The sequence below is a fragment of the Vipera berus genome (genome assembly GCF_964194415.1).
Source record: "Vipera berus genome assembly, chromosome: 6".
Taxonomy (NCBI): Eukaryota; Metazoa; Chordata; class Lepidosauria; order Squamata; family Viperidae; genus Vipera; species Vipera berus.
The window spans coordinates 4,327,205-4,355,197 of NC_138208.1; the positions used below are offsets into that span (position 1 = coordinate 4,327,205).

The window sequence follows — 27,993 nt, forward strand, 5'->3', positions numbered from 1 at the left end:
CTGCGGGGTCCTTGGTGGTCTCTGAGCTTGGTGGCTTTCTTGCAGACGTCTCACGACCCAACTAGGAAACATCCTCAGGGCCAGAAGGGAGGGAGATTTGGGGAAGGGAAGGGAAGGGAAGGAGAAGAGGAGAAGGACCGAGGGGGGGGTCCTTGCTGCTCTCTGAGCCGGGTGGTTTCCTGGCAGACGTCTCACCACCCAGCTAGCCAACCTCATCAGCGCTCCAGGCGGCTTCCCGAGCTTCTCCCCGCGGCCCCCGCCGGCGCTTTCTCAACCCGGCGCCGGAGCCCCGAAGGAAGGAGGAGCCCGCCTGCCGAGATCCGGGCTCCGCGCCGCTGGAGGCAGCCAGCCAGACGCCGGCTCCTCGCAAGGCCTGCGCAGAAGCCCGGCCGCCTTGCCCGACGGAGCTCCGCCTTGCGCGCCCAGGCTGCCCCGCTCCTCTCCGCTCCACGCCGCCCGGCCCGGCAGGGCCTTCCCGTTCCCGGCCCGGCTCAGAGGCGGCCGAGCGAGCCCACCCTCCGCGCCTCGGGCCCGGTAAGCGCGCCTGGCGGGCCCCGCGGGAGCCGGCCAGGAAAAGGACGCGGCGCCGCTGCTCCGGACGGGCCTCTCCGCCTCCCCAGGCCTCGGCGGAGCAGCCCTGACCCGCGGCCGGCGCCTGGAGAAGGGCGGGTGGGGGGCTTCTGGGGAAGGGGGGTGCTTTCAGCCGCCCTGTTCCCTGGTGGTGCTGGGTCTCCGGACGGAGGAAGATCCGCGGATTTTGCGCCTTGAGTTTTAATTCCCTTGCGAGTCTCTCTGTCTCGTCTCTCTTCCGCCCCCCCCATCTGTCTGTCTCACTGACTGTATCGATCCGTCTATCATTTATCCAGGTAGCCATAGTCAATTCATCACCTGCCTATTTCTTCTGTCTGTCTATTTATCTCTGTCATCTATCTCTACCGTGACACTACCTGTATCTCTCATCTATCTATCCCCCATCTATCCATGTATTTATCTCTCATCTATCCGTCTGTCTCTACCATCTATCTATATCTATCTCTCATGTATCTATAGATATCTATCTATCTATATAATCTGTCTCTCTATCCATGTATTTATCTCTCATCTATCCATCTATCTATATCTCTCATCTATCTACCATCTATCTATCCATGTATTTATCTGACATCTATTCATCTGTCTCTACCATCTATCTATATCTATCTCTCATGTATCTATAGATATCTATCTATCTATATAATCTGTCTCTCTATCCATGTATTTATCTCTCATCTATCCGTCTGTCTCTACCATCTATCTATATCTATCTCTCATGTATCTATAGATATCTATCTATCTATATAATCTGTCTCTCTATCCATGTATTTATCTCTCATCTATCCATCTATCTATATCTCTCATCTATCTACCATCTATCTATCCATGTATTTATCTGACATCTATTCATCTGTCTCTACCATCTATCTATATCTATCTCTCATGTATCTATATCTATCTATCTATCTATATAATCTGTCTCTCTATCCATGTATTTATCTCTCATCTATCTATATCTACCATCTATCTACCATCTATCTATCCATGTATTTATCTGACATCTATTCATCTGTCTCTACCATCTATCTATATCTATCTCTCATGTATCTATAGATATCTATCTATCTATATAATCTGTCTCTCTATCTATGTATTTATCTCTCATCTATCCATCTATCTATATCTCTCATCTATCTACCATCTATCTATCCATGTATTTATCTGACATCTATTCATCTGTCTCTACCATCTATCTATATCTATCTCTCATGTATCTATAGATATCTATCTATCTATATAATCTGTCTCTCTATCCATGTATTTATCTCTCATCTATCCATCTATCTATATCTCTCATCTATCTATCCACCATCTATCCATGTATTTATCTGTCATCTATCCATCTATCTCTACCATCTATCTATATCTATCTCTCATGTATCTATCTATAGATATCTCTATCTATCATCTATCTATCTATCTATCTATCTATCTATCTATCTCTATATAATGTATCTATCCATGTATTTATCTCTCATCTATCCATCTATACCTATATCTATCTATCTCTAATAGGGACGCGGTGGCTCAGTGGGTTAGGACCCTGAGCTTGTCGATCAGAAGGTCGGCAGTTTGGCGGGTCGAATCCCGAGTGTCGCGTAACAGAGTGAGCGCCTGTTACTCGTCCCAGCTTCTGCCAACCTAGCAGTTCGAAAGCACGTAAAAAATGCAAGTAGAAAAATAGGGACCACTACAGTGGGAAGGTAACAGCGTTCCGTGCACCTTTGGTGTCTAGTCATGCCGGCCACATGACCACGGAGACGTCCTCGGACAAGCGCTGGCTCTTCGGCTTTGAAACGGAGATGAGCACCGGCCCCTAGAGTTGGAAACGACTAGCACGCATGTGCGGGGGAACCTTTACCTTTACCTTTATCTATCTCTATAATTTGTCTATCTATCTATGTGTCTATCTATATCTATGTCTATAATCTATCTGTCTGTCTAACTATATCTATCTATCTATCATCTATCTATCTATCTATCTATCTATCTATCTATCTATCTATCTATCTATCTAATCTGTCTATCTATCCATGTATTTATCTCTCATCTATCCATCTATCTATATCTATCATCTATCTCTATAATCTATCTATCTATCTATCTATCTATCTATCTATCTATCTATCTATCTATCTATCTATCTATCTATCTATCTATCAATCTATCTATCTATTCCTCCTAGCCAAAGAAGACTGCATCTGCAGTATTTTTAAACCTCTGTCTACCCCAGGTGTTCATACCTATCAAAACTCAAAGGTAAAAGCAGGTGGGTGAAGATGTTCTGGTGTGGAAGACTATTTGTGACCCATGTTTTAGGGCTGGTGTTGGAAGATGGGGTTGTGACTAATGGTTTCTGGTCTTCTTCAGAGTCCTTGGCTGTGTGTGCAGAGCAGAGGAAGGAGCCTCGCTGTGGCCTTGAGCCTCAGAAAGTGAGTTTGCCGGATTTTGTCTCCTGGGTGCTGCCTGGTCTGGCTTTTGCTTGTGTAAATTTCTTTAGATTGCTAACAAAGAATTAAAGGGAGACTGATATGCATTTCAAGCTTATTTGTTTTCATCAGTCAGCCATACCCTTCTGAGATTCGAACCTGGGCTGATTGCACATTAGGCAGTTGTTTTTACCTCTGGGCCACAAGCTCTATCTCACTTTGTTAGCTGAGAAGCAAGGGAGATATGTGTTAAATGCTTGTTAACTATTTAGATTACCTTGCTAGGCCCCAAACATGGGACAAATCTTTATTTCCTGTTTCAGCCTAACCGAAGGCCATCGACAGGCAGTAGTCACAACAGTGACAGCTCATATTTGTGTAAATTTTTTAGATTGCTAACATGTGTGTGTGTGTGTGTGTGTGTGTGTATATATATATATATATATATATATATATATATATATATATATATACACACATACATACACACACACAACTCTATATATGTATGTATACATATGCAGGTCCAATTATAGCAAAAATGTAGGAAATATACTAAATAATTGCCTTCTCCCCTTCTGCAGGACTTGTTGCTCCATCTGAATGCTCTAACCATGGAAGCGCCGGAGCTAGAAAACCTAGGCAGGAAGCGGGCCCTGCCGGAAGGCGATCAGGATGAGGTGGACGACGTTAAAAGGCCAAAGTTCTCCGAAGAAGCCCTGACGGAAAGAGACAATCCTGACCAAGTGGCTGAAGCTGGCCTGGAACAGCCCCTCAGCCCTTTGGTAGAGGAATCCAAAGGAGACGCCATCTTGAACGAAGGAAGTCCGGGCCAAGAAGATGAGAACGAATTGGTAGAAAGCGACGGGGAACGAGAGCCGGAGAAATTTGCAGATTTGATGAAACATGGCCTGATGGAGCAGGATGTTGGCATCCAGAAATTTGCTAGCTCGCATCAGGGCTTTTTAGGAATATTAAAAGAGAGGTAATACCAAACGAGTGGATCTGACAAGCGTGCCATTATAGATAGCCCTTCGCTTAGGATACCAGCTGGGATCAGAGTTTCCCTTAAGGGGGTTGTGCCCAATTTTACAGCCTCTTTTGTCACAATTGTTAAGCGAATCCCCACCCTCGTGGTCGTTAAGTGAATTTGGCTCTCCCCCCCATCATTGACTTTTGCTAGTCCGAACCGAACTTGGGAAGGTTACAAATGGCGATCAGGTGACACACACACCCCAAGACACTGAACCCATTGTAAATGCAGGCAGTCCTCGACTTATGATCGCAGTTCAGCCCAATATTTCTGTTGCTAAGCAAGACGAGTTAAATGAGTTTTGCCCCATTTTACGACCTTTCTTGTCAGTGAATCAGAGCAGTTGTTAAGTTAGCAACAGGGTTGTTAAACGAATCTGGCTCCCCCCCCCCGTTGACTTCGCTTGTCAGAAGGTCGCAAAAGGGGGGTCTCGTGATCCCCCCCCTCGTGGACACTGCGACCGTCACAAATACGAGTCAGCTGCCAAGGCCCTGAATTCTGATCACGTATCCGTGGAGATGCTGCAACGGTTAGAAGTGTGAAAAACGGTGAAAGTCACTTTTTCCTAGTGCCGTTGTGACTTTGAACGATCACTGTTGTAAATCGAGGACTTCCTGCTTATGCTCCATTATTTTTTTGGCTATCCTGTTGTAGTTTTTGGTTGTCCTATCGATGTATTCTTGTTAGGTTCCTTTCGCACTGTTTATTTTATTGTTGTATTTTGCTTCTCTTCTATCTAATAAAATAAATATTTAGACAGAGTAGCCCCACGGTGAGATAGGAGGCAAACAAATTGAACACAAATAAATAGTACGTCTTCTTCACCTCTTCTTCTTCCTCTGCCGTAACTGCAAATGTGTGGAATGTCAACAAGTCTTTTGACAAGACGTATACGTGGCGTTTTCTGCACTGACCCGACCTGTCTTGTGTCTTCTGTTAGATACTCCGATTTTGTGGTTCACGAAATAGGAAAAGATGGAGCTGTCATTCATTTAGACGACTTCTCGGTGCCCGTAGATAAGGAGGTAAATTTTCTTTCCGTTGCTCCTGTAATAAAATCATCTTTAAACCCCAAAGTGCCTTTTTCTTTTTTATTTTCCAAAAGGCAACTGGACGTCCTTGGTTGTTTTTTCTTCGAAAACGTTTCGCTTCTCATCCAAGAAGCTTCTTCGGTTCAGAACTGAAGAAGCTTTTTGGGATGAGAAGTGAAATGTTTTCAAAGGGAAAAAAAAGCAAGAAAGTCCAGTTGCCTTTTGTAAAAAGCTGAACTTTGGGGACAAACCACGAGCTGGATGATTGAAAATCTCCATAAACATTTAAAACTCCAGTCCAGGTCCTTAATTTACGACCACAATTGAGCCGCAAATATTATATATATATATATATATATATATATATATATATATATATATATATATATATATATATATATATATATATATATGTATGTATGTATGTATGTATGTATGTATGTATGTATATATATATATATACATGTGTATATATATATATATATATGTGTGTATATATATATATATATATATATATATATATATATATATATACACACATCATATACATATACATATACATATAATATTATTTACAATTCATAGGTGCTTGGCAAACAACGTGTTGTCCAGGTCCATTTGTTTTACTTAATAATATACACATTAAATTCCTAATCTCTACCCCATTTCTCCAGCATTTGAGCCACAAATTTCTGTTGCTAAGAAAAACAGTTAAGTAAATTTCACCCCATTTACAACCTATCTTGACACAGTTGCTAGTGAATCACTGCGGTTGTTAAGTTAGTAACCTAGTTGTTAAGTGCCATTGTAATTTCAAATGGTCACTAAATGAATTGTTAAGTTGAGGACTCCCCGTATTAAAACCTGCATTAAAGAAACATTCACGTTTGTTCTTTGTTTACCGTGTTTTCACATGTAACTTCCAGGATCCTCCCGAAGAGATCTACACGGTGTTATCAGCAGAAGAGAAACAGCGTCTGGAAGACCTTCAGCTTTTTAAAAACAAAGAAAGTAGTGTTTCCATTGAGGTACGCTTCAAACTATCGTCTCTGTTCCGATTAATTCAGGCAAAACAACCGTACAGTCAACGCAAATAATCTAGAAGGGGATTTTCTGTAGAAACTGCATAGGCAGACATGAGTCACGGAATTGATGCAAAACTTGCAGGTGTGAGTTTTGGACAATATATTAGGCATTAAGCCTGTAAGCAGTATTTATTAGGAAGAACACTGAATTTTGGCCTTTGAAATACAAGTCACAGTAAGGCACTTTGTTCCTTCTGTTAGAAGACTTACAAAATGGATTTTCTGTTTTTGAGGCGGGGGGGGGGGAAGATAGGAAGCTGGGCTGTTTTTAATCATTCTTTTACACAGTGCTTTTTTTGTAAAAGAAAAAGGTGCCGGAACTCACACATGTCATACAACCCGCCTTGCCTATCCTACAAGGTTCCATCCAAAAAAGCTGCCGGAACTCCGTTCTGAGCGTTCTATGAGGAAAAAAAAGCCCTGGATGTGCATACATACACATATACACATACATATACATACATCATGTATGTATGTGTATAAAAGTTTTTTATAGTCACAAATGCTTAATATTTTATCAGCAACATATTGTCTGGGTTCCAACATTTAACTTACTAATACATGTTAAATTCCTTTCTCTCTACCTCATTTTTCTAGCCATTGATAAAAGGTATCCCATGTTCTAAAATAAACTGAATCTTCTTTCTCTTTCATTTTCAATGTCAAATCTATCCATTTCTGCACAGTCTATTTTTTTTTTAATTAACTCTTCCTCCCTTGGTAAATCTTCATTTTTCCAGTGTTGAGCGAATACAATTCTTGCTGCAGTTAATCCATGTAAAATTAGCTATGTACGCTCTGTCTCATATTTTCCTACAATTATGCCGAACAAAAATAATTCTGGCTTAAAATCTATATGTTTTTTAGTCATTTTCTTGTTTTGAATCATTCTGCTTATGAACGAAATTGAGTTGAAATGGTTTTGAATTTAGGTACCATTTCGGATTGTAGAAAAAGAGAGAGATTGTTCTGACAAAACTATTGGGGTATTTTTTTTAAGCTTCCTTATACGCAACAAACCTGTCACCAAGAAAGTTTCCCTCTGACTTTCTCCTAACTATTTTTTAATGCATTCGGAATTTGTTTATTTACTGCTTTATTCTTTGATCCATTCAATTTCTATAGCCACCCATCTCACTCAATCATTCTGGGCGGTTTACAGTTCAAAAAATATACTTAAAATCCTCCGACTGTTTGAAAGCAATTAAAAACGTCCAAATGGCTGCTTGTGTATATTTAATCCAAATTAAATATACACAGCGCCCGAGGTACTTTGCTCAATTAGCGCTACAGCTACGCAGCCCAGAATTACCTGTATAATGAAAGACATTCAATTGGTGAGCAGTGAAATGTAAATAAAACATATTTTTTTTCTTAACTGGGAAGTTGCTCCAACCTGAGGTTTCAGAATTTGGACGAAGCCGAAACGAACCAGGGTGAGGAGGGAAAAAGCTGTTGTACATTTCCTTCCTCCCTTAAAAGCTTCCAATAAGCCAGTTTGATGTGGGGGTTAAGGCACCAGGCTACAAAGAGGGAGACCATGAGTTCAAGTCCCACCTTAGTCATGTAAGGCATTGGGTGACTTTGGGCCAACCACCAGGGGACTGAGAGTTCTAGTCCCGCCTTAGGCACAAAAGCCGGCTGGGTGACTTTGGGCCAATCACCAGGAGACTGAGAGTTCTAGTCCTGCCTTAAGTACAAAAGCCAGCTGGGTGACTTTGGGCCAATCACCAGGAGACTGAGAGTTCTAGTCCCGCCTTAAGTACAAAAGCCAGCTGGGTGACTGGGCCAATCACCAGGAGACTGAGAGTTCTAGTCCCGCCTTAAGCACGAAAGCCAGCTGGGTGACTTTGGGCCAATCACCAGGAGACTGAGAGTTCTAGTCCTGCCTTAAGTACAAAAGCCAGCTGGGTGACTTTGGGCCAATCACCAGGAGACTGAGAGTTCTAGTCCCGCCTTAAGCATGAAAGCCAGCTGGGTGACTTTGGGCCAATCATCAGGAGACTGAGACTTCTAGTCCCGCCTTAGGCACGAAAGCCAGCTGGGTGACTTTGGGCCAATCACCAGGAGACTGAGAGTTCTAGTCCCGTCTTAGGCACGAAAGCCAGCTGGGTGACTTTGGGCCAATCACCAGGAGACTGAGAGTTCTAGTCCCGTCTTAGGCACAAAAGCCAGCTGGGTGACTTGGGGCCAATCACCAGGAGACTGAGAGTTCTAGTCCCGTCTTAGGCACAAAAGCCAGCTGGGTGACTTGGGGCCAATCACCAGGAGACTGAGAGTTCTAGTCCCGTCTTAGGCACGAAAGCCAGCTGGGTGACTTTGGGCCAATCACCAGGAGACTGAGAGTTCTAGTCCCGCCTTAGGCACGAAAGCCAGCTGGGTGACTTTGGGCCAATCACCAGGAGACTGAGAGTTCTAGTCCCGCCTTAGGCACGAAAGCCAGCTGGGTGACTTTGGGCCAATCACCAGGAGACTGAGAGTTCTAGTCCCGTCTTAGGCACGAAAGCCAGCTGGGTGACTTTGGGCCAATCACCAGGAGACTGAGAGTTCTAGTCCCGTCTTAGGCACAAAAGCCAGCTGGGTGACTTGGGGCCAATCACCAGGAGACTGAGAGTTCTAGTCCCGTCTTAGGCACAAAAGCCAGCTGGGTGACTTGGGGCCAATCACCAGGAGACTGAGAGTTCTAGTCCCGTCTTAGGCACGAAAGCCAGCTGGGTGACTTTGGGCCAATCACCAGGAGACTGAGAGTTCTAGTCCCGCCTTAGGCACGAAAGCCAGCTGGGTGACTTTGGGCCAATCACCAGGAGACTGAGAGTTCTAGTCCCGCCTTAAGCACGAAAGCCAGCTGGGTGACTTTGGGCCAATCACCAGGAGACTGAGAGTTCTAGTCCCGCCTTAAGCATGAAAGCCAGCTGGGTGACCTGGGGGTCAGTCAGTTTTTCAGTCCAACCCACCTCACAGGATCGTTGTGGGGAAACGAAGAGGAGGAAGAAGAATATCCTATGCTCACCGTCTTGAGTTGTTTGTAAAAAAACAATAAAATTCCATTCAGTTTATAAGCTCCCCCTGCTTCTTCTGCTTAGGGAAACACGGTGTAACTAGAGTATTTACTTGTTCTTGTTGTTGTTGTTGTGTTGCTGCGTAGGTTATTGAAGACACTAAAGAAAAAAGGACAATCATACACCAGGCTGTAAAATCTTTATTTCCAGGATTAGAGACCAAAACAGAGACCCAGGATGGGAAAAAATGCATTGTGGCTTACCATGCAGCTGGGAAAAAATCCCTTGCAAGTGAGTTTTATGGCTGCCATTATTTAAAACAAAAGTGGGAGCGTCTAATTGGTGAATCTTAATTATTTTGGACTGCCTTCCAAAGAAGTTGAGTAGAGGCTTCAGACATCACGCCAACTCAGCAGAACTAGAATTCAAGTTACTGTGACTCTTAAAATCTAGCTGCCACTTTATATTTCAGGCTCCTGCAGCTGCAAGTAGTTCTCGACTTAACGACCATTCGTTTAGTGGCCATTTTTCACATGTATGACCCTTGCAGCATCACCTGATCAAAATTCAGATACTTGGCAACTCGCACGTATTAATGACAGTCGCAGCATCCCGGGGGGTGGGGGGTGGGGGTGGGGGGTGTCAGTTGATCCCCTTTGATGACCTTCCAAAGTCAATGGGGAAGCCAGATTTAGATCCGTTACAACTTTCGACGATCCCTAAGCGGCAAGTCGTAAGTCGAGGACTTCCTGCGTTGTCACAGTCGGTACGAAGCAAAGTCGGCGGGATTTGAAACTTTCGTCAAAATGACAAAGGCAGCGTCGCGTAGCCGTGATGTAAACTGGGCTGCTTTTTTTTTTTTAACCTAGGGGTGACATCATCAGGGACATACACAGGGGCAAAATCTGGCATCATCACTGCAACCCTGCCTTTATCATTTGCCCACCCGCCCGCCCCTGCTTGCAATCTAAAACAGTGTTTCTCAACCTAACTCCCAGAATTCTCCAGCCACCATGGCTGGAGGATTCTGGGAGTTGAAGTCCATTCATCTTTGAGAAATACTGAGAAATACTGGTCTAAAAGATACGATGGAAACACAAAAAAAGAGGGGGGGGAGAGGGGGATTAGAAATATGGAGGAGATATACTAAAGCCTCAGTTCTTAAACATCAGTCCATATTTTGATGGGAGAGGAAGCAGTTGAAACAGTTAGCAGAAAGCTGAATGGGAGTTGGTAAGCCAAGCACCGAGAAATAAAAGGCCATTTTAATTTGCTGTCAATCTCTCTGCTTCGGGAGCAGGATGTTTTACAAGCCACCCTTCCAATTCTTTAAAGAGAAAAGATGTCTCAGCACAATAATATATCATGATTTTGCTGAGTCACATTTTTCGGGGGGCGGGGGGGGATTTTTTTCCGGATTTGGATGGCTTGTTGTTAAATTGAACTTTCCAGCAAACCGGTCAATAACTTTCTCTCAGGCTGCTTAACCAGGATAATCTTCAGCGACGGCCCAACAACGGCTATCCCAAAAATAGCAGCTATCTTAGTTTACAACGGCTTTGGTGCTAGAAATTAGAACAATAATCACTTTCTATCCCATCCATCATACTTGCCCTGCTTTAAAAACGTAGCCTCTAGCGCCTTCCACAAAATCAGTTACGTCACCTAGTTCATAGAATTTCCCGAAATATAAATTTATCTCGGGGCAAATGTAATTGTGTCTTGCATAGCATATATAATAAGCTGTGTCTGCATGCATTTGCATGGAGCATGCACGCTTACGGATGGGAAACTAAATCTTAAAATCATGCCCTCCATCTTCCGTGGCTCAGCCGTAGGAGAGAAATGCATGGGTCAGCTTTTGGGGATGTGACGTTGTAAAATGTAAGGGCCCCCAGACACTCCTGCGTTTTTCCCCCATGTTCATAAACAAGATCTCAATACTTGGGATTAAATAGGCTGTCTCTGTTTTGAACTGAAATTCTGTATTACGTCCCCGGAATGCTTAAATCTTTGAGCATGTCCAGTTTAGCAGTGAAATAGAGGTGACAGGATTGCCTCCTAATATTTGAGGCTATCACGGAGAAACGGAGACCGACCGATTCTCCAAAGCACCTGAGGGCAGGCCAAGAAATAACTGATGGAAGCTTATCAAGGAGAGAACCAACCCAGAACTAAGGAGAAATTTCCTGCCTGTTGGAACAATTAACCAGTGGAACTACTTGCCTCCGGAAGTTGTGGCTTGCTCCATCACCGGAGGTTTTCAAGAAGAGACTGGACAGCCATTTGTCCAGAATGACAAATAGGGTTTCCTGCCTGAGCAGGGGGTTGGACTAGATGACCTCCAAGGTCCCCTCCAACTCTCGTTATTCTGTAATGCCCTCAGTGTTCTTTGTTGCGTGTTTAGCCGAAATTGTCCATTCCTCCCCTGTGCCCTTGCACGTTTCATCGTGTAGCTGTCCGCACAGCTAATCGGCCACCACATTAACTGTTGAATGCTCCAGCCATCTACAGCGTACAAACCATAAAGTTGCATGTTTCCATCTGAAACTCTTCAGTAGCCGAAGAGAAGTCAAATGAAACTTTGCTCTTTTGTGCTCTTTATCCTATGCCTGTGATCAGAGGCCAGAACGTCAACAGGTAAGGGATGCGGGCGTTGCATCTGAGCCGAAAATGAAATGCCACTCAAATTAATGCTAATTTAGAGAAGTTAAAATAGTTGAAGGATTTGAAGAATCCTTCAACTATTTAACTTCCAACACTGGAAGTTTTTAAGAAGAGACTGGACAGCCATTTGCCTGCAATGGTCTAGGGTTTCCTGCCTGAGCAGGGGGTTGGTCTAGATGACCTCCAAGGTCCCTTCCAACTATTATTATTATTATTATTATTATTATTATTATTATTATTATTATTATTATTATTATTATTATTATTATACTTTTATTCATAAAACAAACTTAGTCAACTGAACACTCAAATATTATTGTTGTTGTTGTTGTTGTTGTTGTTGTTGTTATATAAATGTACGTGCAGTCCAGGACTTCCCCCTTCCATTCAGAAGTAAACCTTTTCATTCTTAATTTTCATTTAGGTACGTGTATGTTAGTTAAACAAAGGTAAGAAAACAGCTGCAGCTTAGGAATTAAATTGGAACTAAGATTTATATGTAATAAATAGCATCCTTGGGATGAATGTATACAGTTCTTTAATAATAAGAATGCTGACCTTTCACAAGGCAATTACTGAAAAATAATTGGGAATCAAAAGGCCAGGGACTTCCACTATCTCTTTTACAGAACGTAGTGGTAAATTCTTCATCATTTTAATACAATATATATATATTATAATAATGTATATTGTTTTCAGTTTAAAATGTCTAATCTATATACTTGGAAGAACAGAAGTTGAGAAGTGCCTCGTGGGCGCATTTACATCAAAGTCCACGGCGCAAACAACATCCATATTTAAACAGTAGTTTCACAGCGTTGACACCTGAGCTTTCAATGTGCTTTAGGTAATAATCAAATTATAGCAAGGAAAATGAATGACGCTTAAGCAGAATTTCTGCTGCCCCATCTGATAATCTGTTGCCATCTCTTACCATATAATTTGGCTCCTATTTCGAGGCGCTTTAATTCAGGAGACTTTATTTCATGTTAATTAAGGGAGAAGTAATTGTTAGCTCACAGGCAGTATCAAATAATGGTTTGGCACATTAAGCATAATGTCCAGGCTAGCTCATTTGCTTCTCCTGTTGGAAGAGCCGCTGGAGAGCGACGGATCTAAAGGAGTTCAGTGCCACATCGTAGTTTGATATTGTGCCTGAATGGATCCCAGTCATTTGTGGAAAAAACCACCTGGTGAACGTCATAATTAACCTGAGGGGCTGAAAATGATCTTCTTGCATTCGGTCCCAATACAGTACATTGAAGAACTTTGCATCTCATTGGGTTACTGTAAGGTACATGGTACGTGAGAGAGAGAGAGAGAGAGAGAGAGAGATGATAGATAGATAGATAGATAGAGAATTTGAAAAATGGCTTTATCCAAAATTATTATACTAGTAGTGATTATTTTGGCGTACCTCCTTATATCATTGCTTTTGAACATGCTACAAGTTGTCTTTTACACTCTGGGGTCTTCCAAAATTGCTGGAACTATAATTCCCAATATTCCACCACCGCCAGGTTGCACAACTAGTGGTGGTATCCTTGGCCCATAACTGGCTTGTTAGACGACTGTGTTTTATTGCGGGGGGCGGTTCATGTACAAATAATAAATTATACACTGATTATAAACCAAAAAAAAAATTGCTGACAAATATCTCTTTTTTTGTCTGTGAGGCAAATGTCACCCCGAGTCCCCCCCCCATTTCAGGATTGCAGACGGCACCCCCAGGATTTGCAAACATCCTTTGTTAGAAAAGCATGGCGTTTTTTCACGCATTAACCTTTTGCGCCTTTCATATTTTATTTGCAAAAGATCCGAGGAAGCATTCCTGGCCCAAGTCTAGGGGAAATTATTGCCATTTTGTCTTATACAAAGAAAACAAGGATACCATGGACGCCATCAACCTGCTGTCCAAATATTTAAGGTGAGTAGTATTTGGGGAAGGGGAAAAAGAGACCCATTTGGAGGTATTTTTATTTATTACATTTATATGCCGCCCGTTTCTGTCCAACGATGCTGTCACGATCCTTGTTTGTAGCAGATGGTAAAAATGTCCTCCTTTAGAAGAATTTCCTCGAGGAACGTTGCAGGAGATTGAGGTTAAAATGCCTGTCTCTTTTATTTTTTAAAACGATACGGGATCTACGTATCAGTGTTTTGTTTTGTTTTAACTTCAGGACATACAGCTAGTCCTCATGACCACAGCGGAGCCCAACATTTCCAAGGCTAAGCGAGGCCGTTGTTAAGTGAGATTTGCCCCATTTTACGACCATCCTTGCCACTGTTGTTAAATGAATCACTGCAGTGGTTTAACTTAGTAACGCGGTTGCTAAGCAAATCTGGCTTCCGCCATTGACTTTGCTTGTCAGAAGGTCACCCTTTGACTGCCACCGTCATAAATGTGAGCCAGTTGCCCAGCGTCCAGATTTTGTTCACATGACCACGGCAATGCTGCCACGGTCACACCTGGAAAAGCAGTCATAAGTCAAAGATTGAATCACGGCGACTGGGCCTTGTTGCCACGTTTCAGCCTTTAGACACCTTTGGCCTGGTTGATTGAGTCTTCATGGACACACTTTTCAGTGCCACCGTAACGTCAAACAGCCACTAAATCAGGGGTCTTCAAACTTGGCCCTTTTATGACTTGTGGACTTCAACTCCCAGAATTCCTCAGACAGCCATTTTGATGAAACTGCAGGCTTGGATCCAGACCAGGAGCCTTCAAATTTGGCCCTTTTATGACTGGTGGACTTCAACTCCCAGAATTCCTCAGTACATTTTGATGAAACTTCAGGCTTGGATCCAGACCAGAGGTCTTCAAACTTGGCCTTTTTATGACTGGTGGACTTCAACTCCCAGAATTCCCCAGCCAGCGTGCCTGACTGAGGAATTCTGGGAGTTGAAGTCCACCAGTCATAAAGGGGCCAAGTTGGAAGACCCCTGCACTAAATGAATGGTTGTAAGTGAAGGACAACAGGGATCAAATAAGCCATTGATATTTAAAGATGGATCCTTTTCTTAACCTTCGATAACTTTAAGGCGTGTGGACTTCAGTGCCCAGAATTTCCCCACCAGTTGGAAATCCGCCCGTTTTAAAATTGCCAAGATCGAGGAACGCAGTGTGTGCAATACGAAATTATACTTTAGGATTTTTTGTGTTCCCCCCCCAATGATTTATTCCAGCTAAACATTCTTTTTCTTTCCTTAAAGAGTTAAGCCGACCATATTTTCTTACATGGGAACCAAAGACAAAAGAGCTATTACAGTTCAAAAGATCGCCGTTCTGAAGTAAGTTTTTTTAAAAAAAGAAGGATAATGTTGAATTAATCCGGTTCAAATATTGATTGTTTTTCGACAGCGGGATCCAGGGCTGCAAATCCCTTGCAGATTTGATTGTGATAATTTAGTTGGCCCTTTGGGTTGCGTTCAGAAAGCGCTGACGTGAGATGAAAGGACAAAGAATTTCCCATTAGTAAATATATGTTGAAGAAACGTGTCAGGAATGGCTTCTAACGTTACTGAAGTTGGAACAGTTTAGCATTTTAACTATGCGCAAGAGTGCGCCACATCTTTTGAAATGATCAGAGAGTCACCTGTGTCCGGTTTTATTTTTGCCGATGGTCCTGGACTTACGACTGTCGTAGAGCCAGACATTGACAATCGTAAGTCGTGCTGATGGCTAAACGACTTGACACCTGACGGAGCCAACTGCATAACTTTTGCTGAGGTCCTTAAACAAATCGCCGTGACTTTTAAGCAGATCCGTCGTTAAGCTGAGGCTGCAACTGTTAAGCAAACTTGTTGCCTGCAATGGGTGGGGTTTGGGTCTTTTTTGGACGGAAATTGGATTATTATTATTTTTTTGCCAGTTACTGGCAAAAAATAATAATAATCGTAAAACAAAGTCACAGGAGTGTAAGTCGGTTTTCTAATTGCTCAAAATGTCACCACGTGACCCCAGATTGTAAGTATCATCAAGTTGTAAGTATCCTTTTGAGGGGTCGGTCATGACTTTAAACAGTCCCTAAGTAATCGAGGACTACCTGCATTAAGCTAAACTGGGTGAAAAAATAAGCAGTGTGTGTGTTTTAAGTACAGGGGTCTTCAAACGTGGCCCTTTGATGACTTGTGGACTTCAACTCCCAGAATTCCTCAGCCAGCGTGCACGCTGGCTGAGGAATTCTAGGAGTTGAAGTCCACAAGTCATCAAAGGGCCACGTTTGGAAAGCCCTGGTTTTAGTAGCCATACCGACATTTTGTTAACATCTTGAAAATTGAGTTGTCCAGGAAAAATAACTCTTGCCTGGCCTTTCCTTCTTCCAGCGAATCTCAGGAGGAATTGGAGAGACGTAATTCCATTTTCACCAGCAGAATAATAAGAGTTGGCAGGGACCTTGGAGGTCTTCTAGCCCTACCCCCTGCTCAAGCAAGAGATCCTGTGCCATTTCAGACAAACAGCTGCCCAATCTCTTCTTAAAAGCCTCCCGGAACAAAAAAAAACCCCATAGCTTATGACGTCTTGCTGTAATAGAACAGAAAAAGAATATTCTAATGTCTTCCTCACAGTCATGATACAGAAGAGGCCAAAAAAAAACCCCACTGAAGCTTAAGATCTATTACAGATCCTTCCACTTGTTTAATTTGGAGTAACTGATCTCTGGGGAAAAGTAATAGTTTTACCTATTAAAACTCTTTATTCTCTTGTTTTGTTTTGTTTTATAGAATCACCGCACAGAGGCTAGCTCATTTAAATAAATGCTTAATGAACTGCAAGCTTGGCAACTTCAGTTACAAGAATCACCCCCTGAAATTGGGAGAATTGCAAGGAAACCATTTCACCGTGAGTCTTAGGTAACAATGCTGTATTTCCCTGTTTATTAGAAGTCTCTAACCTGGGAAAGGTGGAATAAATCTCTTTAACTAGCCTTGGAATAGCTCTCGGTTGCACAGAGTAGAAATCCATTGGCATGAGAAAGGGCCCTAAAAAAGAATTTCCAGTTGTACTGATTCAACAAAATGCTTGGTTCATTTCATTTTTTTCCTGGAGAATAAATCAAACTAAATAAAGAGGATTAGCCTGGTAGCACCATCAAGGTTTTCACTTGACCCCTGTGTCAACATATATCCCAAATATATAAATATATTTATGCTTGGAATGGGTCCAGATTAATTGGTTATACGTGAGATCCACAGAGCTTAGTGGACCTAAAAAGCAACCCACTAAATTTTTTCCAGATGCAACCCCTTATTTTTAAAACACACTGCATTATTTTTCGATAAACCCACCATCTGTTTTAAGTTCAGCAACCTTGGTGTCCACATTGGTTAACTCTGACTCGATCTAAATCATCAGGCTAAAGGAATGACATTTGTTTTAAGCTATTTCTCCCCATTTCCCTCACGTGTCATTTTTTATTTGTATTAGAAATATAACAGGGACTGATGGGGAAGTTCAGCAAGCTATGCAGTCCCTTAAGGAAATTGGATTTATTAATTATTATGGCATGCAGAGATTTGGAACCACGGCTATTCCTACATTCCAAGTGGGAAGGTGAGCTGCTTTGTTTTGTACACATGAACCTCTAGGCTCTGCAAGGTACATCTGATAAAAACCCAACAACATATAAGTAGGTCAGGAATTACTATTATTATAACACCTATAGCACAGGTAATCAATCAGCCAATCAAAATAGAGCTGGAAGGGACCTTGGAGGTCTTCTAGTCCAGCCCCCTACTCAAGCAGGAGAGCCTATACCATTTCAGACAAGTGACTATCCAATCTCTTCTTAAAAGCCTCCAGTGATGGAGCATCCACAACTTCTGCTGGCAAGCCGTTCCACTGGCTTAATTGTCCTCACCGTTAGGAGGTTTCTCCTTAATTCCAGGTTGCTTCTCTCGACTTACTGAATCCTTGACTTATGGCCAAAGTCGAGCCGAAAATTTCCCTTGCTAAGCCAGACAGTCCTTAAGTGAGTGTTGCCCCCATTTTCTTGCCACATTTGTTAAGTGAATCCTTGCACTTGTTAAGTTAGCAACGCGATTGTTCCAGTGGATCTGGCTTCCCCATTGACGCCTGACCGCAACCGTCGTAAATACATGCCAGTTTCCAAGCCTCTGAATTTTGATCACGTGACTGTGTGTAAAAATGGTCACAAGGCCCTTTTTTTTTCCTGTGTGTGGTAACTTCAAGTGACCACTAAATTAATGATTATAATTTAATTTAATTTAATTTAATTTAATAATTTGATTTCTATACCGCCCTTCTCCCGAAGGACTCAGGGCGGTGAACAGGGCAATACACAATAAAAATCGAATACAAAAATTAAAAAGCCAAGTTGAGGACTGCCTGTATTCTGTCAATAGGATGGTCGTAGAACCATAATCATAGTCTTATCATAGAACCACAAAATTTAGTAAAAAAACAACAACAACAACACTAGGCTTCCAGAACCTAACATGATTCTTGCATCCCCTTTTTGGGAAATAAATGCAGCCTTAATTTTTATATAAAAGGGAGTCGTACGGCTTCAGCATGCTGGATGAAATGCCAACCTACTGTGAATTCAGTTGTAATTTCACAAACTCACCCAATTTTCTGGGCTTACACAATATACTTAAATTAATCGTTGGTCTGCATGTGTGCCTTGCCCTGGGGCTGTTCGCTAACCTGTACTTCAGGGTTTCGTGTCGGCGTAAATTTTAAAAAAGTAAGAATCGCAGATTAAATCTCTTCTGTTTGCTGGCTTTCGCGATAGCATAATGCGCCTCAAAGTGTTTTACTTTCGAACATACAGTACAGTCTGGGGAAAAAAAATTGTGTTTGGATTTTCAGAGCTATTCTGCAGAGCAACTGGAACGAAGCCATAGATTTGATACTCAAACCCCGTCCAGGAGGCAAGTATAATATTGGAAAAAAGGATTCGAAGGAAGAGTAACAACCAGGTTTTTGTTTAAAAAAAAGCTAGCTGTGATGTCCCTCGTCAATTAAAAAATCCTGCCTTTTTCCTGTCAAAATTGCTTACAGTTGAAAGAGGTTCCTTGGTAAAATGTCGAGAAGAATGGGCAAGAACGAAAGATCCCACCGCAGCCTTCAAAACGCTGCTTAACAAAAGATGCGTGGAAGGCCAACTATTATGGGGGCTTTCTAAATATGGACTGAAAAATATAGTGTCTGCATTTAACATGGTAAGTAAGTTTGTTTTTTCTGTTTTTTTTGTTACACCCAGATAAGCGTTAGAGTGGAGTTTTGAAGACTCTTTCTGCAGAGGCTGAGGAAACACCAAGAATAGGCAGAAATGAAGATGTATTTACTCAGAAAGACTTTTATCGTAGTTTGGTTTCCGAAATGAAATCTAGTTCTTTTAGATGGAGACTTAATGAGACGTTACCAAAAGGAGGACTTAAAAGATTTTTTTTTTAAAAAAAATAATTTAAATAAACTAAGGGTTTGGGATGCAGTTAAAACTTTGATTGGAGGTTATTTTATACAGCTACAATCTTAACCCATAACGTATACTGGTAATCCTCAATTTAAACTACAATGGAGCCCCAAATTTCTGTTGTTAAGGGAGACGTTTGTTAAGGGAGTTTGGCCCCATTTTACGACCTTTCTTGCCTCAGTTGTTAAGTGGATCACTGCACTTGATAAGCCAGTAACCCGGTTGTTAAGTCAACCCGGCTTCTCCATTGACTTTGCTTGTCAGAAGGTCGCAAAAGGGGATCACGTGGCCTTGGGACACAGCGACCGTCATAAGTATGAATCAGGTACCAAGCGTCTGAATTTTGATCATGTGATCCTGGGGATGCTGGAAAGGTCCTAACTGTGAAAGACGTCATAAGTCCCTTTTTTTTCAGTGCCATTATAACTTTGAACATCACAAAATGAACTATTGTGAGTCAAGGACTACCTCAGTATAACTTCTTGAATTCCTCAGATCTAAACAAAATGGACTATATATTTCCATCATAATGTGCACCATAGTATTATGTGCTCCTTTTACGTATTTTACTACTATTATCTATGCACTCTGTGCCATTCGCTAAACAAATAAATACAACTTAGAGAGAAGAGAAAGTACAGGGTACTTTGGCTGAGGTAAAAAAGAAAAGAAGAACTAAATATTTAGCAAATATTATTGTGAATTCTCAAAACCTGGGTCTTTCCTGTAACTACATGTAAAATCTAACGAAAACATTTTATAGCCTTTGTTTGTTGTTGTTATACTGGGAAAGATATTCAATCTGAGGAAAATTCAATTTGATATTCAGATTAGATTTTCTTCCGGAAATACACCGTTGTTCATGGTTACTAGAGAAGTGTTTATCTGTTGAGGTGGCTTTTGTTTTATACATTCTTGCTGCACTCCTGTATTTGATTACAGGTATTCTGTTTGATGCAGGACACCGATTTAAAACAAATGAAGAAATAAAAAGTGAAGTACATGCCGCAAATAATGGTGACGATCCTCTTCTGTTGCAGATAACAAGAAATTATCGTTTGATGTATATTCATAGCTACCAGAGTTACGTATGGAACAACATGGTGAGCAAAAGAATAGAAGAATACGGGCTGAGAGCCGTTCCAGGGGATCTGGTACTAAAAGGAGGTAAAATATTAACAAGGCTTCACGATGCAGATCGTGAAACCTTTCCCTGTTCTGCCGACCGTGTTCTTTTCCCTCTAATTTCCTTGGCAATAGCGATGAAAGCTTCCTCTGACTTTATAAGGACTCAAATTTTGCAGCCTAGTCTGTTCGGGGGAGACTGGCCATTGAAAGTGTGTCAGGTGTGCTAATAGGCCTGTCGTTTAGCGAGACATTGTTCATCAAGGAGAGAAGCAATCAACTGTAGAACTAGGGAGAAATGTCCTGACGGTGAGAGTAATTAACCAGTGTAACAACCTGCCTCCATAATAATAATAATAATAACAATAACAATAACAATAACAATAACAATAATAATAATAATAATAATAATAATAATAATAATAATAATAATAATAATAACAACAATTTTATTTATATACCGCCCTTCTCCCGGAGGACTCAGGGCGGTGAACAGGGCAAATATATAAAAATACAAAAATACAAAAGTTAAAAAGGATTAAACATATGCCCACTAAAAACAGTAAATACAAATATTAAAAAACAGTAAAAAAAACCCACCCATCCCCCATCAGGCCAGGCCGGCTTGTTCAAACAAGAATGTCTTTAGAAGCGGTGAATGCTCCAACACTGGAAGTTTTCAAGAAGAGACTGGACAGCCATTTGTCTGAAATGGTCTAGGGCAGGGGTAGGCCACCTTGGCTCTTTTATGCCTCGTGGACTTCAACTCCCAGAATTCCTGAGCCAGCATGGCTCAGCTTGGAAACCTTTCCCTTTTCCCTCAGCGTGGCTACCTCAGGAATTCTGGGAGTTGAAGTCCATGAGTCATAAGAGAGCCAAGGTTGCCCACCCCTGGTATAGGGTTTCCTGCCTGAGCAGGGGGTTGGACTAGATGACCTCCAAGGTCCCTTCCAACTTTTATTATTAATTATTATTATTATTATTATTATTATTATTATCATCATCATCATCATCATCATCATCATTGACCATTGCACAGTCAGCCAGATGTTCAGACTGGATTTGGCATTTCTGTCTACCTAGCGAGTCCTTACCAAGGACCTGGGATAGGCAGATGTGGATGTTGGATGGTATTACAGATCTCGTCGCAGGATGGAAGCAGTTCCTAGTAAGGCTGCCTTTTGCAATTGACTAATGGCGAATTTGTCAATGCCGATGATTGTATCCAAGTGGTGCTCCAGTTGTTTTGGGACGGCACCCGAGGCGCCTGTTACTATTGGTACCACCCTTGCTTGCCTTTGCCACAGTCTTTCTATTTGTAGGTCTTTGTATTTTGTTATCTTCTCTAGTTCTTTCTCGTCTATTCTTCTGTCTCCAGGCACTGCCACGTCCACTATCCAGACATTTTTGCCTTTCTTACTGACAGTTGTTAAGTCCGGGGTGTTATGTTGCAAGTCCTTGTCTGTTTGTATTATTATTATTATTATTATTATTATTATTATTATTATTATTATTATTATTATTATTATTATTATTATTATTATTATTATTATGTTGCCCCATTTTATGACTTTCCCTGCCACAATGGTTAAATGAATTACCGCCCGTGTCAAGTTAGTAGCATGGCTGCTAAGCGAATCTAGCTTCCCCATTCCCTTCGCTTGTCAGAAGATTGCCAAAAAAAAGTGATCACTTGACGCCGGGAACGCTGCAACCGTCACAAATGACCTGCCATTTGCCAAGAGCCTGAATTTTGGATCACGTGACCATGGGGATGCTGCCAGGGTCATAGTTTTGAGAAGCTTTTTCAGTGCCATTGTTCACTTTGGTCTCTAAATGAACTGTTATAAATCGAGGATTTCCTGTATTACAAGAAACTCACCGGACAGGCTGCCTTCCCTCGGGAATCGGTAGATAAGGCTTCGCTAGTCTGATCTGTGATGTTTTCCTCCCACGGTCTGATCCCGTGGTGACGTGCCTCTTTATTCCTCCTTCTCCTTTGATCAGCGGTTCCCACCACATCCTGCAAAGGTGGGTCAGAAGGAAAAGGAGTTATTAGAAGGGTCAGGATGGAGCCACTGCCACAACCTGTCGGTCCGGTTCAGATGGCGCACAGGGAATCCACGGCAGCGTTAATCCATATGTTGGGATTGTGTAAACAAGTAACTAGAATGAGGGCAGAAGCTTTCTGGCTCTGTTATTCAGGGTTAGCCAATCCGGACCAGTTCTTCATCCAGATTGTATTTAGCCTTCCTTCCTCCCCCCCACCCAATTTTATTTAGTTTTATTCGTTCATAACACAAAATGTGAAAATACAAAAGGGGACAAGAGTAGAAAAAAGGGGGGGAAACAAAAAAAGGCGCGAAGAAGGGGAGGGAAGAAACGAAAAGCGTTGACTTCGTGACTCTGTTGTAGTAAAATCAGACATTAAAATCAAATCTCAGCTTTTTACATCTCTATACTAATAAGGCACTAGCCCAGGGGTAGGCAACCTCGGCTCTTTTATGACTCGTGGACTTCAACTCCCAGAATTCCTGAGTCAGCTACGCTGAGGGGAAAGGGAGAGGTTTCCAAGCTGAGGCATGCTGGCTCAGGAATTCTGGGAGTTGAAGTCCACGAGTCATTAAAGAGCCAAGGTTGCCTACACCTGCCCTAGGCCTAGGCCGCTTTATGACTTGTGGACTTCAACTCCCAGAATGCCTGAGCCAGCATGGGGAACTAGGGCTCCTTTATGACTCGTGGACTTCAACTCCCAGAATTCCTGAGCCAGCCATGCTGAGGGGAAAGGGAGAGGTTTCCAAGCTGAGCCAGGCTGGCTGAGGAATTCTGGGAGTTGAAGTCCATGAGTCTTAAAAGAGCCAAGGTTGCTTACCCCTCCCCTAGGCCTAGGCCACTTTATGACTTGTGGACTTCAACTCCCAGAATTCCTGAGCCAGCCATGCTGAGGGAAAAGGAAGAGGTTTCCAAGCTGAGCCAGGCTGGCTGAGGAATTCTGGGAGTTGAAGTCCATGAGTCTTAAAAGAGCCAAGGTTGCTTACCCCTCCCCTAGGCCTAGGCCACTTTATGACTTGTGGACTTCAACTCCCAGAATTCCTGAGCCAGCCATGCTGAGGGGAAAGGGAGAGGTTTCCAAGCTGAGCCATGCTGGCTGAGGAATTCTGGGCGTTGAAGTCCACGAGTCATCAAAGAGCCAGGGTTGCCTACCCCTGGTCTAGTCTCTTCTTAACAACCTCCAGCGATGGAGCACCCACAACCTCTGGAGGCAAGTTGTCCCACTGGTTAGTTGTTCTCACTGTTAGGAAACTCCTCCTTTGCTCCAGGTTGCTTCTCTGCTTGGTTAGTTTCCATCCGTTGCTTCTCGTCTTGCCCTCGGGTGCTTTGCAGAATAGGTCCACATCCTCCTCTCTGTCCCATTTCAAAAACTGCCTATTTCAGTGGGATAAATGGGCTCGTTTCCTAGTAAGGAAAGAATAGTGTCCTCCCGCTAAGTTAAAAAACAAAGAGGAATTTTCACTGAGCGACTGGTGGGACCGGGTTTGCCCAGCGTGATGCCCACTCTGCTGATGACAAGGCACTGATTAAACACTGATTAAGCTATGCTGACTCAGGAATTCTGGGAGTTGAAGTCCATGAGTCATAAAAGAGCCGAGGTTGCCTACCCCTGCACTAGCCATTCCTGTATCGCAAATCAATCGGTAAAACCCAAAATCAGGATAGCATTTTTTTTCCCCACCTCAAGCACAAAGCGCAGAAACGGTTTCCAAGCGTTCTCTTATCAGCACAGTCCATTTAGCCATTTCCATCAGATTTTGTAACCCTTCGTCCATGGTGTGAATCGAGGCATCCTTCCACTTTGGGGCACTGAGCAATCTTGCTGCCGTCACCGTCTATAAAATCAAGAGTTCCATTTTTTTTCCTCCAGTTCTCTTTCCATTAGATCCAAAAGGAAAGGTTTAGGATCTTCCTTTTTAAAAAAAACAAAAAACAACAACAACTTTGGCTTCTCTTAAAGGGGTTCTGTTTTTTTCTAGCTTTTGAAGGAGGCTTTTTTTTGAAAAAGGAAAAGGTTCGAAGGCTTGGGGAAAAAATAATATACTATGAGAAAACTGCTCTTTTTGCTTTAAGGTACAGCTGTCCATATTGAAGAAGTGGATGTCGACAATTACACCATCCATGATGTTGTGATGCCACTGCCTGGTTTTGACGTGATTTATCCGAAGCATAAAAGTAAGAGTTTTGCTCAAAAATATGTCCCACTTGAGTAACAACCCAATGGGAGAAAATAAAGGGATAAACTAATCGACAGTTCAAGTGTGGCATTCATAATCTTCAGTAGGGTGTATATTTTTTATTAACTTTCTCATTTATGGAAAAGCTTTGATTGACTTTATTTATTGTATTTATTTGTTAGTTAATCAGATTTATATGGCCGCCCATCTCATGGAAAAATGACTCTGGGCTGCATGCAAAAATTCAAAATTGCGTTTTGTTTTAGTAAATCTTGATTAATTCGGTGGATTTTGCAACTGTTATAAAACCTACCTACTGATTTTGGTAAATGAAAATGACAAAAAATTCATTTTTCAATATCGGCAGGTATTATAATAGTTGTAATCTAACAAAACTAAAACTGAGAAAAGAGAGTATTTGTAGCTCAGGCTGAACTGTGGGGCCCTGGGTGCGCTCGGAGCTTGGTGGTTTTCTGGCAGACGTTTCATTACCATACCAGGTAACAGCATCAGCGGTGACGATGTCACCTAATTTGGTAATGAAATGTCTGCAAGAAAACAACCAAGCTCAGAGAGCACTAAGGCCCCCACAAAAATGAAACACAACTGGGGGCTAAAAAGATTGCAGTTCTGTGGTGGAAGGGAGATGCTTCAGCATGAATGTGGAGATAATATTTTTTAAAATGTGCGTATTATAGTTCAGCCTCCTTTTTTTTTTTACAGTTGGGGAAAGCTACAAGGAAATGCTAGCTAGTGACAACTTGGATATCAGTAACATGAAGCACAAAATTCGAGACTACTCATTGTCTGGGGCTTACAGAAAGATTATTATTCGACCTCAGAGTGTGAACTGGTAAGTAAAAAAATACAGGAAAATCTTAATTTATTCAGGATTATATATGCATGTTCCTGTTTACTCGTCCTCATTCTTTTTGACTGGACATTTTTAGTGCTCTGAGGATTTTATTTCTTAGGCTAGGCATATGCAAACACTTGAGTTAAAACAGTTGGTGGGAAAGCGTCCTTAAATTTTCCCACTAAAGTCCCAAGTCTAAGTCCTGTTAATTCTCTCTGTTCCCTGCTACCCTGTACAGATTGTCCTCAATTTACAACAGTTCATTTAGTGACTGAAGTTACAACAGCACTGACTTAGGACTGTTTTTCACACTTACGATCATTGCCGTATCTCCATGGTCATACGATCAAAATTCACGCACTTGGAAACATATTTATTTATTTATTTATTTATTAATGGGATTTATATCCCGCCCTATCTCCCGAAGGACTCAGGGCGGCTAACAACAAAACATATAATAAGTACAGAAATTAAGATAAAAATAAAATTAAAATCATCTGTGCAATAAATTAAAATTAAAAACTAAAAATAAATTAAAAATTGTAAATATAATTAATTAAAATGCCTGTCAGTCCAGGTCAGCCTGGTGGAATAGGAGTGTTTTGAGGCCGCGGCGGAAGGATTGGAGATTTTGGGCCATCCGAAGCTCAGGGGGGAGCTGATTCCATAGGGCTGGCGCTCCCACAGAGAAGGAGCGCCAGCCCTGGGGGTCGCCAGCCGACATTGCCTAGCTGACGGTACCCTGAGGAGGCCTTCTCTGTGTGAGCGTACTGGGCGATGGGGATTCGTTCCCAGTAGCAGATGGTCCTGCAAGTATCCCGGGCCTAAGCCATGTAGGGCTTTAAAGGTAAGTACCAGCACCTTAAATCTCACCCGGAGGGCAACCGGTAACCAATGCAGCTCACGCAGGAGGGGTGTAATATGGGAGTATCGGGGTGCTCCCATCACTACCCGTGCAGCTGCATTCTGCACCAGCTGAAGCCTCCGGGTGGTCTTCAAGGGCAGCCCCATGTAGAGAGCATTACAGTAGTCTATACGGGAGGTAACGAGTGCGTTATGACAGTTGCAGTGTCCCGGGGTCATTTGATCCCCTTTTGCAACCTTCTGACAAGCAAAGTCGTTGGGAAAAGCCAAATTCGCTTAACAACTGTGTTACTACACTCAACTGTGCAGTGATCCGTTTAACGACAGCGATACCCAAGGTTGCAAAATGGGGCAAACCTCACTTAACCTCTGTCTCACTTAGCAAAATAAACGTTGTGCTCCACTGTGCTCATCAGCCGAGGATTACTCTAACTTAAATGCAGGTTTTTCCTCCACTGCTCGTTTTTTTAAATCTCCTTGTATTTTTACAAAAGGGAACTGATTGAATATGATGATCCTAAAATCCCGTTATTTGCCACTGACCTGGATAAACTGGAAGGAAAATTACCTGCTGCCCTTGCCAGAGGTAAATATTCAAATTAATCCAGCATGGGTTCCGGTTCAGGGGCTGGGAGAGTTTTAGAACGGTGTTGACGGTTAATGTTTTGATTTACTTATGTCAGTAGGCAAATACAAGGCTCTGAAGATGGAGTTTTCCCTCCCGCCATCCGCTTATGCCACAATGGCGATTCGAGAAGTGCTAAAATTGGACACCAGCATCAAAAGTCAATCCCAGTTAAACACGGCCTGGCTTCGCTAATGCTTTTCAGGCACTGGATAAGGTTTTCAACGTGCAGTCCGTTTCTCCTTTACTCATTTTATCCTCTCCACATAATTTCTAATTGAGATGTATTTTTGTATTGGTTGAAAAAGTCGTTATTTCGGATTGGCTGTCAAAATTTTAATTTGCTTTTTTAAAACCGTCTGAACAAACACGGTGCTCCCAACAGCAGAATTCAAGCAGCCAACTGGCTTTGCTGGCTCGGAAACGTTTCCTTCTCTTACGGAAGTACGATGCAGATTAAAATTGCAAATACGTCGTAATTCTGCAGTTCGGGAATCTTAAACGTAATAGGTTACCATTGAATGCGTATCTGTACCCAGTGAGCAGATTCGTTTAGCCTTAAGAATGCTGATGGAGCCTGCTTTCACAACTACTCTTGGCAAAATGTTCACCTCTTTTCCAGCTGATTTGATTTAATTTGTGGCATTATTAAATATGTTTTTAAATAACATGCAGACTTGGAAAGACGTCAACACCCACTGACAGAAGTAGTATGTCAACACACATTTTATGGTTTTGTCTGTTGCTGGCAACAGATGAACTGGGAAACATAGGCACCTTGACTTAACCGGATTAAATACCCATTCTGAAGGTCGTGTGTCTGCATTTTATTTCTAAATACTTGCTTCCTTTTTGTATTTATTAATTTTTAACGGAAACCTGTTACTGAGCTTTGCTCTTTTGGGGATCACAAATACGTAGGTTTTCTGGGGAAGGCTGGATTTAGGCGAAATGCTTGATAAACTCACTTTCATCGAATATCCGACTACAGAGCAAAAACTGTTTGTTTTTTTT

At 42.1% G+C, this 27,993-nt stretch overlaps 2 protein-coding genes across 5 annotated transcripts; one reads left to right on the forward strand and one right to left on the reverse strand.

The window, feature by feature from the left end:
• Positions 1 to 275: 275 nt before the first annotated feature.
• On the forward strand, positions 276 to 27,789 carry PUS7 (pseudouridine synthase 7). 2 transcript variants are annotated; one of them, XM_081330145.1, is made up of 18 exons: positions 276 to 534; positions 2,780 to 2,863; positions 2,965 to 3,026; positions 3,608 to 4,008; positions 4,997 to 5,081; positions 6,014 to 6,115; positions 9,318 to 9,462; positions 13,654 to 13,765; positions 15,052 to 15,129; positions 16,564 to 16,692; positions 17,267 to 17,392; positions 18,674 to 18,735; positions 18,866 to 19,026; positions 20,321 to 20,447; positions 24,531 to 24,632; positions 25,358 to 25,487; positions 26,849 to 26,940; positions 27,038 to 27,789. In XM_081330145.1, the coding sequence occupies exons 4-18, from the start codon at positions 3,638 to 3,640 to the stop codon at positions 27,172 to 27,174; spliced, it is 1,959 nt and encodes a 652-aa protein (XP_081186271.1). In that variant the 5' UTR covers positions 276 to 534; positions 2,780 to 2,863; positions 2,965 to 3,026; positions 3,608 to 3,637; the 3' UTR covers positions 27,175 to 27,789. The 2 variants fall into 2 exon arrangements, with proteins under 2 accessions (XP_081186271.1, XP_081186270.1); XM_081330144.1 differs by lacking the exon at positions 2,780 to 2,863.
• LOC308669452 (uncharacterized protein) lies at positions 4,776 to 24,518 on the reverse strand. Of its 3 annotated transcripts, none has more exons than XM_081330147.1 (6): positions 24,139 to 24,518; positions 22,288 to 22,428; positions 9,284 to 9,330; positions 6,498 to 6,573; positions 5,990 to 6,079; positions 4,776 to 5,103 (listed from the first exon to the last, which is right to left on the reverse strand). In XM_081330147.1, exons 1-4 carry the CDS (start codon positions 24,192 to 24,194, stop codon positions 6,521 to 6,523), a joined length of 297 nt encoding a protein of 98 aa, XP_081186273.1. In that variant the 5' UTR covers positions 24,195 to 24,518; the 3' UTR covers positions 4,776 to 5,103; positions 5,990 to 6,079; positions 6,498 to 6,520. The 3 variants fall into 3 exon arrangements, 2 of the variants coding, with proteins under 2 accessions (XP_081186273.1, XP_081186272.1); XM_081330146.1 differs by lacking the exon at positions 6,498 to 6,573 and adding an exon at positions 9,127 to 9,185; XR_014026755.1 differs by lacking the exons at positions 6,498 to 6,573; positions 9,284 to 9,330.
• Positions 27,790 to 27,993: the final 204 nt, after the last annotated feature.